The sequence below is a fragment of the Falco naumanni genome, chromosome Z (genome assembly GCF_017639655.2).
Source record: "Falco naumanni isolate bFalNau1 chromosome Z, bFalNau1.pat, whole genome shotgun sequence".
In the NCBI taxonomy this organism is placed as follows: Eukaryota; Metazoa; Chordata; class Aves; order Falconiformes; family Falconidae; genus Falco; species Falco naumanni.
In genome coordinates, this window is record NC_054080.1 from 45,267,144 (window position 1) to 45,282,410 (window position 15,267).

At 38.3% G+C, this 15,267-nt stretch overlaps 1 protein-coding gene across 2 annotated transcripts in view; it reads left to right on the plus strand.

Annotated features, from left to right (window-relative positions):
- Positions 1-8,522, plus strand: part of LOC121080948 (guanine nucleotide-binding protein G(q) subunit alpha) — a 135,516-nt gene extending 126,994 nt beyond the window's left edge. For both annotated transcript variants that reach the window (XM_040579383.1, XM_040579384.1), the window contains exon 7: positions 1,932-8,522. In XM_040579383.1, coding sequence (XP_040435317.1) covers positions 1,932-2,122 — 191 coding nt within the window. In that variant the 3' untranslated portion in view covers positions 2,123-8,522. The remainder of the gene's footprint in view (positions 1-1,931) is intronic.
- Positions 8,523-15,267: the final 6,745 nt, after the last annotated feature.

Genomic DNA, 15,267 nt, shown 5'->3' on the forward strand with positions numbered 1-15,267 from the left:
CAATAAACAGCCTGCAGGATCAGACTGTATTATTTATGAGTCAGTGTGAGTTTAGTTTCATAGTGCTGTGCAGAGGAGAAGTGGCAGTTGAATAGAAATATGCTTGTTCTTCTGAGTTTAATTTGTATGACAGGTTCCCTAGAGGTCATCATGAAGGTGGAAAGACTGTACGGTCTACTGTGTTATTACCACTTAAGTGACAACAAAGCCTGTGTTAAAACGCTTGTGCAGAAAAAAACAGACAAAACTCAACCACTCAGCTCAGAGAAACCCTGTTTCTCCTGTCCTTTCCTATTGGTGAGGGGAGAAAAAAAAAAGATTATGGACTGGTAGGGCTGTCAAGACTTGAAAGTCTTCAAGAGTCTTCATCTCCTAATTCTGCAGGTCTTGCTGGACTTAACTCCATAGACAAAGGTTATTGTTTGATTTGATTTCTTCTGGTGGCAGGGTGGGGTCTGTGGCTTTCAGAGGTCACCATGTGGTCCCCTTGTCTGTTTCAGCACACTGAAGATGTGGGAGGTGGGATGATCTGTGGAAGAGATCAGAATTAGGTATTTTTTAGCTGAATCACTCTTCCCATTGCTTTTTCTGCACAAGGGAGAAGGTAACATAGGAATAAGAACTGCTAGGCAGGGTGGCAAATTGGACTGATTAAATTAAGCTAAGCAGTTCTGCTGCATGGTGTATTTTAACAGTATGGGGAGGGGGACTGAGGCGACCCCAAGAAGACATCCCTGCATGGCTAGTACTGGAAGACTGACTAACAGGCTGGAATGCAGAGCTGGGAGAAGGAGAGAGGACAGAGACAAAGATGGGCCTAGCTGGGAGGAAATGAAGAGAAAATATTGGTGTAATACTTCCTGTATAGATTTTGAATGTATCACATAGAGACACTCTTTGAAAACTGCTGATCAGGGAGCAGTGAACAAGAAACCTACTGGTTTATATGGCAGTTCTTTTCCAGGTTTCCATATTGTTTAGATCACTACCACTCTGCAGTCTAAATTTAACATTGACTCATTCAATTTTTTTTCTAAATTGCTGAGTTCATAAACATCCTTTCAAACCTCAGTTTTCCGTACTTCATCTACACTCAAACAAAAATTTAAATTACATGATAGTCAGTAGACATGTGATTAGGTAAGCAAATCTGGATATAGGCTTTGAATAGTGCATAGATTTCGATAGTGAATATATTTTGAAAGCGTACTGTGTCTAGCTACTACGAATGTCTAGCTACTGCTTAACAAAATACTAGGAAGTTGTTGAAAATAGTAAGTGGTTTAATTTGAAGAAATCATTGTCTTTGAAAGTCTGAAGAGTTTTGCAAATATTGCAAATTTATTCATGGCACTGTGAGACTTAATGCTGCTGCTGTGTATAGAGTATGGGTCACCAATCCAAATGCTATGACCCTGTTGTGGTTTAGAAGGTGTAGAACTGTTGAACAGTTCTCTGTCCTGCTTCAGGTCTGTTTAGACCCCTAAATCTCAGGAAATGTGTCATCTGTATATATGTATGTATATACATATATATTCCTGTGCATACAGCCATATATTGCAGAATCTTGCCCTGCCTCCACATGGATTTGAAGCACACCAGAAAGTATGTGAATTCTTTTCAGTGCATTCCCTACCTACATTCAATAGACTTATCCAAATGGGGAATGTTAGCAACTGTAAGCTTGAAGTATGAATACTCCACACACCACCTGAGAGACCCACTTCAGGGCAGGTGTGCCCCTCCAAAAATACGCAGGCAAGTGCTAACCTCCGAAGTACAGATTTCGTAAGTACTGAAGGACAGAGCTGCATGTAACAGCTGAGCACTGGTATTGCCATGTAACCATGAGGAGGATGCAGCAGCACAGAAAGTATGTTCAAATACTGAATCCACTTGAAGAAAACTGACTTTCTTTTCTTAATTATCAGGACCACAACGGGATGCACAAGCAGCACGGGAGTTCATCCTGAAGATGTTCGTGGATCTGAATCCAGACAGTGACAAAATTATCTACTCCCACTTCACATGTGCTACAGACACAGAGAATATCCGCTTCGTCTTTGCTGCTGTCAAGGACACGATTCTACAGTTAAACCTGAAGGAGTACAACCTGGTCTAACTGTGCCTAGGAGGCCCTCCAAAACCAACTTTGCGTGATTGAAGATATACAAGAGGGACTGTATTATCTGTGAAAACAATTTGCATAATACTAATTTATTGCCGGCCTGGACTCTGTGAATGTCCACAGAGTTTGTAGTTAATATTATGATTTTATTTAAACTATATGGAGGAAAAACAAAAGATGCTGAAGTACATTCACAGCACATTTCCTCATTTTTTAGGCAAAACCTTGTGACTCAATGTGTTTTAAATTCTCAGTCGTACATTTTCAAAGGATAGCAGTTTTTTGCTATTGAAACAAAATCAAGCTGGTTTCCTCTTTCCCTGACCCTTTCTCTCTCCTCCTCCTCCCCCCCTTATCTTTTACAAGGTACAATGGCCTTTTTTTTCCCAGTTGCATTCCTGGGTGAAATATTTTCTGCTGAGTGGTTTGGTCAGGAAAATACCATCATCAGAATTTAAGTCATCAGTTATTCTAAATTTACAGTATGTACTTTCTCTGAAGGATAAAAAGTATTGATACTGTGATTTTTAAATTCTTTACTTGAGTGTCTTCATTCTGTCTTACTTTTGAGACTAGAGTATTGGGATTGCAAAATAGAGTTACAATTATCTAAGAATATTAAATGTAACCATATTTTCACAGTTTGGAACGATGCACAGAAGACAGTAATGAAATAATTAAGACACAACCTGGGATGTATGTGGAATATGTTCGAATCTCTTTTTAATTGCCATGTGCCATTTTTTTCTTTCTTCCTTTATTCACAAATGCCAAATAGAAATGTCATAGACACTACATTTTCCCCAGTGGCTACAGCCTGAAACAGTGGTGGGTTTTTTTTCAGTTGTGTGGAGGTTTTTTTCTTAAGTTAGAGCTTTTAAAGTGTTCTTTTTCCACAGTAGAAATTTTGTTGTTGTTGTATAAAATAATGTTGCCAAATCTGGCTTTTTATAAAACCAATGCTCTTGAAACATAAGATACTGATTGAAATGCCAAACTGCTGATGGGTTGGGAACTGACCTGTTTGAGTCAACTGCCAAATGATAAACAAACACAGTTTCAGCTCATATGTTCCCTTTTTTAGAAAGTGTTACATTTTCTAATGCCAAAACCAACAGTGTGAATGAATACGCTATGAGGTGCACCATGCACACATATGTGGTCTATTAAAGACAGTTTAGATCTCTCCTTATGTCAGATATGACATGAGATTGTTTTCTGTAACAATATCGAGGCACCTTCAGTTGTGTAACAAGAAATTATTGATGAGAGATCACGTTCAGGAACCTTTCTTGATAAGGTAGCTTGTTAACTAACTGATTCACAGACATCTGATAGGCTAATGAAAAACAGCCTCTCTCAACGTTTTTAGAAAAGATTAATTAATGTAAATGAAACAGTGAGAAAATAATTCTTGAAAATTAAATGTGCAATTTTTTAACAACAAAAATGCAGCACACATTGGTGAGCCTTTATTCTGCAGCTTAGGTTGAAAGGTGTTTTTTGACCAGGTGCATGATTGATAGCAAGCTATAGAAAACATGCAATTGGATTGATTATCTGCAATGCCAAGTAGCACTAGAGTGCAGTTAACACAGAAATTACTGCTGTCTCATAGCAGCAGATGGGAGCTGGAAAAAAGAATGGCTTATTAGCTGATTACCAAAATTAACAATAAATACTAATGAGATGTTTTTCATCCTTAACCCTCCCAACTCCAAAACAACAATAATAAGAACAGTTGCTATTTTTTGCTCCCTCTTAAAACACCTTGTAATTTAAAACTGGTTGTAGGTATAGTGCAATTATGAATGCTATATCATTGTACATACATCTATATATATATATATGGCAGCATCCATATTGGCTTTGTAATCATTAATTTTTGGCAAATTGAATGTGCTGTATTGATATGTATCTATGTAATTGTATTGTATGTCTTATAGCTAATTCACATTTTAAATAATGTTATTTTATTTACTTTTTTAAGAGAGAAGAATGTAAATTTTGTCAGTTTATTTCTGACTAGGGATTTGTTGTTTTTTATTTACAAAACAAAAAAAAATTACTATAGTACAGAGCGGTACTAGCATCGTGCTCTATAAAATCATGTGCACATTCCTGAACAGAAGTAAATGGGAGGCATCCAGGCAGAGGCCACTCACATTCAAAGTAATGCTAACATCTTGTCAGGGCTTTATGCAGGTGTAGAAACCAGTTGTATTAGAAGAACTTATGCCATTATAAGCCTTTAAATATAAATGTAATTAATAATAATTTATATTTGGCAGATTCATGTTAGGTTACTCTTACTTTTCTAATAAGTTTTATTAGAAAAGTAATTTAGAGATACTTCATTGTACGTAAGTACTAATGAGTATATGCTGTTGCCCTAAAAATACCATAAAAAAATACAGAACATGAGATCAATCTAAGTCTTTCAGAAACTGCAGAAAGCTTATATATAACAATAACAACCAAAAAGTCACTATTGTTAATAAGGAGTTGAAGCATTTTATTTAATAAAGCTAAAGCAGGTAGATCTAGGTTATAAAAAGTGACACTGACATTCTGAATAGGGGATCAGAGCACTGACTTTTACACACACCATAACAAAATTGAATTTTGCTATAAATGCAACACAGCTTCTATTTTCACAGTTCCACAGCTGATAATATACCTTCTTATAACCTGGGAATACAATCCCCATGCTGGATTCAGTGCTATAAATGGAACTGTAGCCAAAAAAAGAAAAGAAACAAAACACACAAAAAACCAACCAAAACCAAAAACACAGACAGTGGTGTCTAGCAAAGGTTTGGGTTTCTTTGGTTTTTTTTAAATTTGTTTTGTTTTCTTATGGGATATTGGGTGGGGGAGAAGGAAATGTTCTGAGTTTTGTATAAAACAAAATTTTACTCATGCTTTATAGTTATATTGTGATTGCAAAAGTTTTCAAGAGTATGTGCCACTGGGCTACTTCTGGTATATTTTAGGTAAGTTGAACCTGTGGCAATGTTTAGATCATTTCAGCATGTTCTGAAAAAAAACAATAAATATTCGGCATGCCAAGGCAAGCTTTACATAAATCACCTAACACAGCATTGCAGTGTGACAGTTTACAAAAACTTTTCCTTTTTAAATGACACAGCTGTTCCCACTTGCAGTATATACTGTTGTGGTGGTGGTAGTGGTGGTGTTGCTGTTGTTTTAATTGGTGGTTTCTACTATGCCTTATAGTGCTTGAGTCCAGAAGTTTGTGCCTCTAACATTAAGCTGAAGGCAAAAACATCAAGAGAGAAACCCTTTTAACTTTGCCAAAATTACATTATTTCTTTGAATGTCATAAATGGGGGAAGAAGGAAGGAAAACATCTTGGGAACCTGTGTATTCTAGATGTTCACTAGCACAAGAAAGCTGTAATACATGTTTTACAGAAACCTTAAACTTGCCTTTTTCACAAATTAACTGGCACTGTCCATATATAGGATGATGCAGCTATAAGGGCATTTTACTTTTTATAATTCAGACTCTTTTGATTGTCGAGGTGTATGGACTGCGATTTTTAATCATACTGCCACATGATTGTGAATCACTTTTTAAAGTTTGAAAGTGGAGAAGAGACATTTTATGCTGAGTTTCAGTCAGAATTGACTGCATGATTTGCAAAAACTCTAAATGGGGGGAAAAGGGCTGCATATAAAGACACTGCTAGACTCCCAGCCTTTGATTTTAAGGTGCAGAAGACTTTGAAATTACTCAACCTCATTACCTTTTCTTTCCTTGTTACACATTCTTCACAAAAGAATGAAATACTGGGAGAAAATAAAAACATGTTAAGCCACCTGAAAAAATAAAATTTAGCCAATTAATTTATTATATGTGCTGCTGTTCTTGGAGCTCTGTGCATGGTTGTCCTGCAGACTATTACGTTAGTGAACTAATGAAGTGTGCACAGCGTATTAACAAGTCCTACAAATTACCTACCTCTAGCTAAGAGACCAGTAAAGTAAATACACTTTGGAGAGACCATCATAAGTTAGGGAATTAAAATGTGCTGGCGCAGGTGATTAACTATGGTATTTTAGAAATTTACATTTTTGTAAATACGGTCCCTCTTTTAACATAAACCACGAATTAGAAAATTTAATACACATTAAACAAATAAAGCCATCTGTCCCTGTCCAGTCTGTTGAGTAGAGATCTTGCAAAACCATATATTTAGTTTGAGTAGAGGAGCTACTGATACTTCCTCTTTTTTGGCTTTTGGTTACCCATAATGTTTTATCAATCAAACCAAAAACGTTTCTACATAGTCAACAACGCATGGAGCGTCACTATTTAGATAGTTAAAGGGATTTTACTGTAAGTTTCACTCAAGGGAAGAAAGGAATGGAGGGCAATTTTTGAAGGTAGTATGAAAAATATAAAGTCAGCTGGAATCCATTTTACCATAAATCTGTTGGTTTGGGGTTTTTTCCTCTCAAAATACAGTCTAAGCTGAAGTCTGTCGCTGGATTCCTCATTTACCATGCTGCAGGAAATCCGTGTTTGACCAATTGGGGTTTTTTTTGAGGGGCTGTCAGATACATTTTTAAACTTGCAGTATTTAAAAATAAAGATCATATTTGCTGTTCTTAAAGTGTCAATTAAATGCATGTATTGTGTGTTGTTTGAGGGACATAAATAGTTTTTTGGGGAAAAAAACTAATATTGTACAGTTCCTGCCCTTCAAAAATGTTGCTGGTTAAAAATACAATATTTTTGGCCATAACTTTGTACTATAGTATCTTCATTCCTTGAAATTAAGCTTTTCTGAAATACTATTTGGGCTTACTGTTCTCCCCAGATGCTTCTTATTATGATAAATGTTGGGTAGATGTATTATTCCTTTATTACTTTTTAATTAATATGCTCTGTCATCATTGTCTAAATACTAAAGTTTCCAGAATTTCTTTATGACAGCCAGAAAGTTCAAAACATTTAAGGTTTGTAACAGTGGAGAAAGTCATATGACAGTGTTATTAAGGGGAGGTGGGATTTGGCATGTGTACAATAGAAACTTAGAAGCATGAGGGAAAATAATAGCCTAATAAGTAATATCTCAGTAGTAGAAAACTTTCAGAGGTTGCAGACAGCAAGGTGAATTTCTTAAGCATTTTGGCTGTTTGCAATGGTACTGCAAAAGCAGACTGTTTTCTTCGATCTTTTTGTTCACCTGTGTGGTGACAGGAGTAACCGAGAGGTGCCTATTGGTTGTTTTTCAGGAGCCTGTCTCCTATGTGATCAACAACCAGTGGATCTCAAGTCTTAATTACTGAAGAGACAGAAATTCAGGCCATTTGCAAAAATTTGTTTATTCTCTATTATGTGATCACAACAGTTTAAGTAAGATTCTTGTCCAAATGGTTTGCCTAAGCAAGGACTTCAGTCAGTGTTTCCTGATTTTTCTTTCCTGTTGCAGAATGTAAGGGAGAGGGATCAGTGGGGAAGGATTTATTTTATCTTTATGTCTCAGTGAAGATAACGTCAACAAAAATACAGTGTTAAGTGGTGATATTTAGATACGTGAAATAGATGTAGAAACTGTATCTGTGTGATAAATTGTGCATAGTTGTGATAAAACCTTGCATCACATACTATGATCGTATCACCCAGTTGCCAACCGCTTCGTAGGATGCTGTTCCAAACACTTAGGAGTTCCAGAGTATTTGTAGATTGACACAAAACACACAGTTGCCATCTCCTCAGGAGCACATCTGGTATCAGTATCTGGTGTCAAGGCAGCTGACCCTCTCTCGTAGCTCATTGCTACAAAAGGACCTGCTCTTAAGACCTCCTCAGTTCCAGCTTCGTAGCTGCATGGGGGTTTCCCATCCCCATGTGCCAGCCCTGCCCAACTGGCCAGCCAGTAAACTAGGTGAAAAACCCCACGATATTGCTCTTCTTGCTCAGCTGGTTTAGTAGTCTAGTTTTCATGGGTTTCAGTCAGTTTAGCTAATGAACAGTTTGGCAAGTGCTAAGCTGACTAAGCGGAAGTAGAATTGCGTGGCCAGAAGGCTTAGAAAAGAAAGCACGAACATTCCCCTCCCTTTAAAACCTAGGCCTGAACAGCACGTAGTCTCCAAAGCCTTCATTTTATGCACTTCATGGGCTGTTAGGTATTCTGGCTTGGAAGATTTGCTCTTTTCAATTTGAAAGGTCTTGATTTCATTTTTATCCTGGAAAAACATAATGATAGGACAAGGAGAACTTTTCTGCTCCCCATTAAGAGTAAACAATTTGTGTATACATGGACTAGACCCATCTGTAGTCAGACTAAAGCCAACAAGTCACACTTGGTGTTAGGGGTGGAGAAATATAAGAACTGGGCTTTCATTCATTCACAGGAAAACAAACAAAAAAAAAAGTAGTTCTTGTGCATTTCCAGTAAGATCTTAAAAATAAAATATTTTCCATCTTGAGGTATTTAAAATGCTGTGTCACTGTGCATGACATTCAAGGTTGACTGTGTCCTTGTCCAAGGCACTTTTCCTTCTCCATTCACACTTGTCTATCACACTGAGTAATTGCTTCCTGCCATTTAAAGAAAATATTTTTACAATACTGCTTTATGAATGTACACTCTGGAATACTTTCTGATCCTTGTGAATTAAATGTAAATTGGTCTGCTAAAACTGAACAATTGATGAAGTGTAATACATCTGAAGAAGACCGCACTTTTTGCTTAATCTTATTTCATGTTCCTCCTGCCATCTTATTCTGATTATTTTTCTGTACCTTTCCTTTATCCTGTTTGCCATAAAGAGAAGGTTGCTTGATGTATCAGATTCAGTTCTGGTAATCATTACAGAATTGACAATACTGGCTGAATTAAAGACAAATTGCAAATAAGAATAGCTTCAGAAAGTTCCTGTAACTGGGGGCAGATCCAATTAGCCTGTGGACAGGCATTTCAGAAAACAAAACTATATAGTTGTAATACAGTCAACTGAAGGATATAGGTTAACATGGGCCAAACTGGGCCAAAATACCCATTTAAATATGTTATTTCACATTGTCAATGGAGAACTGTGTTTGCTTTTTTTTCCTACAGTCCTATATGAGGTGGTTAATGCAATGATCAGACTGGCACTCAACTGAAGAGATGCATTAATTCGACCATAAGTTCAAATGTATTCTTGCAGAGATAAGTTATTGCATAAGATTACTTTATATTGATGCTAACAAAAAAAGGCAACTTGCATGCAGTCAATATTTAATATATTGCACTTTTATACATTTATTATAAAGAGGAATCTCTCTCCCTAAAATAAAATTCCATTTATCTCAAGATGAAGTATCTGGAGTCTCTTAACAACTGTCAATTAACTGTGCACACAAGTGTGATTATTGTATAATCAATTCCTTATCACATGCTGTAGAATATTTGGTTTATTATAAATCCTGATTCTGGAAAGGCAGAACAACATTTTGTATCAATATCTTAATTGCTACTTTTCTCAGCATGTCTTAGGAGAGCCTTTACAGTTACTGATAGGGCCTGATTTACTTTAGCCTGAGAAATCGCCATGTAAAATCCATTATTAAGGTTTTTCTTCAAGTACCTTAGAACTTCACTGTTCTGACTTTACCTAAGTTAAGCAACCTAAGTGTAGACGAGAGGCAGAAGGCCAGATATAAGCATAATCAATGTTTATATACTTCCTTTGCATAATAAATCTTTTAACACATAAATCAGTAATACCACTATAATTTAGCTGATGGAGCTGTTCCTCTTGGAACAGGCTATGGTGGTACAGAGACAGAAGAAATCAGTTTTCCTGGTCTTATATACGTAATCATATCATTCAGATCCTTTACCAGTTGTCAGAAGTGTTAAAATGATATTTTAACTATTATTTGTAAAAACTGCTTAATTGACTTTTGCCATTATTCAATATGACCTGGAAATTGTCTGCATCTCTTGGGAAAGTACAGAAATGGTGGCATAAATGGAAGATTTCTGTGATTGAACAATTCTCTTTTGATATGTATTCACATGCATATGTGCGGATGTCATTTCTGCTAATATGAAACAAAAGCAACTCCACTGATAGCAAAATGTCATTTTAAATTTAAAAGCAGAAGAGCAACATATATATAGCTCTAGAAGGTGGACATAGGACTCATCCTAGATGGCGGTAGAATGTAAGTGAGCCGAGTTTGAATCACTTGGGTGAGCGTTCATTTGTACAAAGTTAGTAGGAAAATAAAAACTGGGTATGAGATACTTTGTTAACTTATCTCTAAGAGGCTTTTTTAAACATTTGTCAGAAAAATTACAAAGTAATGCAGGTTAGTAGTTCTTTCTCCCTTACTCGGGTGTTCAATTCAATTATATACGCTATTGCAGAGCATTCAAAATGAAGGACACCTCCAAACTGCAGCACAGGGGACTGGTGTAGTGCTGCACATCGTGCAAGGCTAGCCTCGCATCCTCAATCAAGCAAGTGAAACTGATTTTGCTAGTTGACCTGCAATATATGCATACTTCAGTTATGTCTTATGTATTCGGTTTATCTTAGCATTAGAAAATATTACTGTGATTTCAGTAGCCTAGCAGGTAATCTTTTTAATTCCTCACTCTCCAGTCATTCTAAAGGAAATATGAAAGAAGAATTGTCTTATGCTGGGCTACAAAGACAGAAGGTGAATTCCTTTCTGCAACTCTCCAGCACTGCATGTCCTAATTTATCTTCTAGAGAGCCATGAGTATAACCTTTATGTAGTCTTCCATTCACAGCAAGCAGAAAGACGGGTCTCTACCACCAGAAATTAATGAAATAGCAGACAAGTTTGGCTCCTGCGGTCTTCGCAGTAATTCTGTGCCCAATACATTTTAGTAGAAGGAAAACAGATTCGCTTTTCTGCCTGGAGGTCTTTGAGTAAAAATTTGACTCCCCTCAGATCTATGAAAAAAAAACAACTTCTCAGAGAAGTGTTCTGTTAGAGCTAATCATCTGAAATTCTTCAATATTAAGTTGCTAGTTTAAGTGTTCTGTAAGTAGCGGAGATTGAAGCATTAGTGCAAAGACAGCATCTCCATCACCAACAGCAGTTTGTTGAGCAGACTGATTCAGGACAACGTGGCATTATTTAGAATGCACATGGGTAAATGGAAGTGCCCATATGGTACACTGCTGTCACCCTGACCCACTGTGTGCCACCTGTGAACTGAGGGTCCCAAAGGGTGGAAATACTAACAGAAAGTCTTAGTGTCTGATGTTTCTGCATTCAAAGGAAGAGCAGTTCTGCAGTTCCTTTAGTGGAACAGAATTTCTCTGCCACAGAGATACCTTACACACTGTCTGTTTTTTTCCTCTCCTTCTCTCTTGCTTTTATTTTAAATAACTTCCAGGGGAACTGAGAAGGCTAATGACATCCTACACTTCACATTCCAGACAACAGTTTTCGGTAGTGTTGTTTGAGCCTACAGGAATCCTAGAACAGTTTGGGTTGGAAGGGACCTTACAGACCATCTAGTTCCAACCCTCTGCCATGGGCAGGGGCACCTTCCACTAGACCAGGTTGCTCAAAGCCTCATCCAGCCTGGCCTTGGACACTTCCAGGGATGGGACATCCACAGCTTCTCTGGGAAACCTGTTCCTCCACTCTCTCACCACCTTCACTGTAAAGAATTTCTTCGCAAAATCTACCTTCTTTCAGTTTAAAGCTATTACCCCTTGTTCTATCACTGTAGGCCCCACTAAAAAGTCTGTCCCCATCTTTCTTATAAGCCCTTTTTAAGTATTGAAAGGCTGATACAATGTCTCCCCAGAGACTTCTCTCCAGGCTCAGACCAATAATAATAAGAGACCAATAGGTTTATGAATATGATCACTGGCTATCCATTTTGAGCCTGTAATTACAACATCAAGTCTGTAATGTCTGGTGGGATTCAATGTGCAGGTACCCCTTGTTGTTTAGAAAGATACCTTTACTGATACTGTAAAAGATGGTTTCAGTTTAGAATTTCTCAAGTGGCCAGAAAAGAATCAATTAGTGATAGATAGCCATCAAGTGATGGTCATCAACAGTAAGAACAAGCAAGATGCTGGACTCTGAAGTATCCACACACTGAAGTTACAGATGCAGGACGACAGGTCTTTCTTTTTGTGGAAAACTAATTCAGTAACCAACTGTGCTTAGACCAAAAGTATGCTGAGAAAATAGCAACGTGAAAATGATCATACCACTTAATAAAAACTATTTTGAAAACACAAAAAGGTAAAATCTGAGGCATTTTGCCTAGACTTTGAGGTTGTCATTAAAGCAAATGAAGTTCAGAATGTATCTTTACAACCATATACTACCTAGCTATAAATGCAGGAGCTGACACTTAGGAAATGGCATATAAAAACAATGACTTAAAGAATTTAACACAAAGCCAGTGCCAGGCCACACAATTTTACATCTTTCATCACAACACAAACACTTTGTCTATATGTACATAGGCATTTCTATTGGCATATCAGATGGTTTACAATGTCTGAGAGAGCCATAGTCTTATAGAAAATGCTTACCTACTTCAAAAATTTCCAGAAAGGTATTATAAAACTATTGTAATTTCACAGATTTTAATGAAAACTAGAGGCTGTGTTTGGTTTGTGTGTGGTGTTTGGTGGGTTGATTTTTCTTGTTTTGTTTTTTTGGGGCGTTTGGGGGTTTTTTGCTTTATATTTAATGGACATTTATTCTAAAGATGTTTTCTAGTAAGTGCCTGAGTTTCTGGATCTCTTACATCTATGTACAGCAGTGGTTGTTACAGTGGCTGAAAGGTGTTATCACAGTGAATGATGATGAGAAAATCCAGGATGCTGAAGTAGTGTGTGCTCAAGAGACCAGAAGTATCTTGTGAATATCTGAAAACAGCAATAGTTGAAACATACATATTTTCCAAATATTTTTGAAATTTTCATCATTTAGATCTCATCATTTGGGATTTTATAAGTCTCAGATGTCCTCAATGTCTTTGGTGTTAATGCTACATGTATTGGTTTGTGGATTTTAATTTTTTAGAACTATACTGAATGAATTTGGAACTAGTTGAGCAATTATAAGTTAACCTGTATTTATTAGCATTTACTACAAAACTGCATTTGCATTCGAAGAAAAATGTTGAATAGAGTGGGAATATTTATCCCCCAAAGAAATAAAAGATGGCTCTTTTTCTCGTGCATGTTCTAGCACAGCAACACTGTCACAGTGAATACTACAAAAGCAAACAAGCACTTTGTAGATTCTAGAAGTCATGTAATTCCCATGCATGACTTGCCATTGGCAAAGGGTTTGCACCTTTCCCAGACTTTAGTGTTACTGATAAGGTCACAGCACATCTGAATACTAAATTCAGAAAAATAAAACAAAAAATATTCTCTATTTCTTGATTGAATTTCCATCCTCCCTGGACTAGCATTCAAGCAAACAACTTGCATTTATCATTTGTAGTAGTTAGTGCTGACATTCTGTCACATAGTGCCTTGACACTGACTTCATAAGCCAATCCTCTCCGTTGCTTAACCTCAGGATAAGCACTATTTTTTGCCTGTGGGAGCTAATGGAGAATTATCACAGTTCTAGGATTAGTCATAGCCCTTTGAAGAGCATCTGTCTACATTGGGCCTTTGCTTCCCTCTTTCTTGGGGTAGAAATCTAAACTAGTCCCAAGTCCAGGATCTGAAGTCTGCAATTCACTGTGATTATCCAAAGACGCTAGAGATCAATACTTGCAGATCTGCTACAATCTCATAGTGAGTGAATCAGTATTCAGATAGCTTTACAGAAGTATAGCCCATTTTGTTTACAGACAAAACACATTGTAGAAAAATAAAGCCTACACACCTGCTAATAAGCCATCCACAAAAGCCCCTGACCATTGCTGTACATAATAGGCTCCTCATAAGATTCTTAGCAATTTATATTTACCACATTCCAATATCAAAGGTATTTTCTTATTTCTGCTGAACCTGTACAAACTGCTTCATTGTGGCTGAACGTTAGAACCATAGAACCATTTAGGTTCGAAAAGATCTTTAAGATCATGAAGTCCAACTGTTAACCCAGGACTGCCAAGTCCATCACTAAACCATGTCCCTAAGCACCGCATCTATGCATTTTTTAAACCCCTCCAGGGGTGGGGATTCCACCACCTCCCTGGGCAGCCTGTTCCAATGCTTCACAACTCTTTTGGTGAATAAGTTTTCCTAATATCCAATCTGAACCTCCCTGGTATAACTTGAGGCAGTTTCCCTTGTCCTGTCACTTATCACCTGGGGAAAAAAGACCCACACTCATCTGCCTACAACCTCCTTTCAAGTAGTCGTAGAAAGCAATAAGGTCCCCCAAATCTCCTTCTCTTGCTAAACCGCCCCCGTTCCCTCAGCCGCTCCCCGTCAGCCTTGTGCCCCAGACCCTGCACCAGCCTCGCTGCCCGCTCTGGCCACGCTGCAGCACCTCAGCGTCCCTCTTGCAGCGAGGGGCCCAAACCTGAACACAGCGTTCGAGGTGCGGCCTCACCAGTGCCCAGTACAGGGGGACCATCGCTGCCCTGGTCCTGCTGGCCACACCGTGTCTGGTACCAGCCAGGGTGCTGCTGGCCGCCTTGGCCACCTGGGCACACTGCTGGCTCACGCCCAGCCGGCTGTGGACCAGCACCCCCAGGCCCTTTCCCACCAGGCCCTTTCCAGCCGCTCTGCCCCAGCCTGTAGCGCTGTGTGGGGCTGCTGTGACCCAAGGGCAGGACCCGGCACTGAGCCCTGTTGAACCTCATACAGTTGGCATTGGGCCATCGGCATTGGGCCCTGTCCCTACTTAGCATCACCTGCAAACTTACTGAGGGTGCACTCAATGCCCTCCTCCAGATTGTTGATAATGTACTAAACGGGACTGGTGCACTCACAGTGAACACCACCTGTGACCGGCCACCAGCTGGATGTAGCTCCACTCACCACCACTCTTTGGGCTTGGCCATCCAGCCAGATTTTAGCCAAGCTTAGAGTACACCCATCCAAGCCATGAGCAGCCAGTTTCTCTAGGAGAATGCTGTGGGACATGGTATCAAAGGCTTTAATAAAGTCTAGGTAGACAACATACACAGC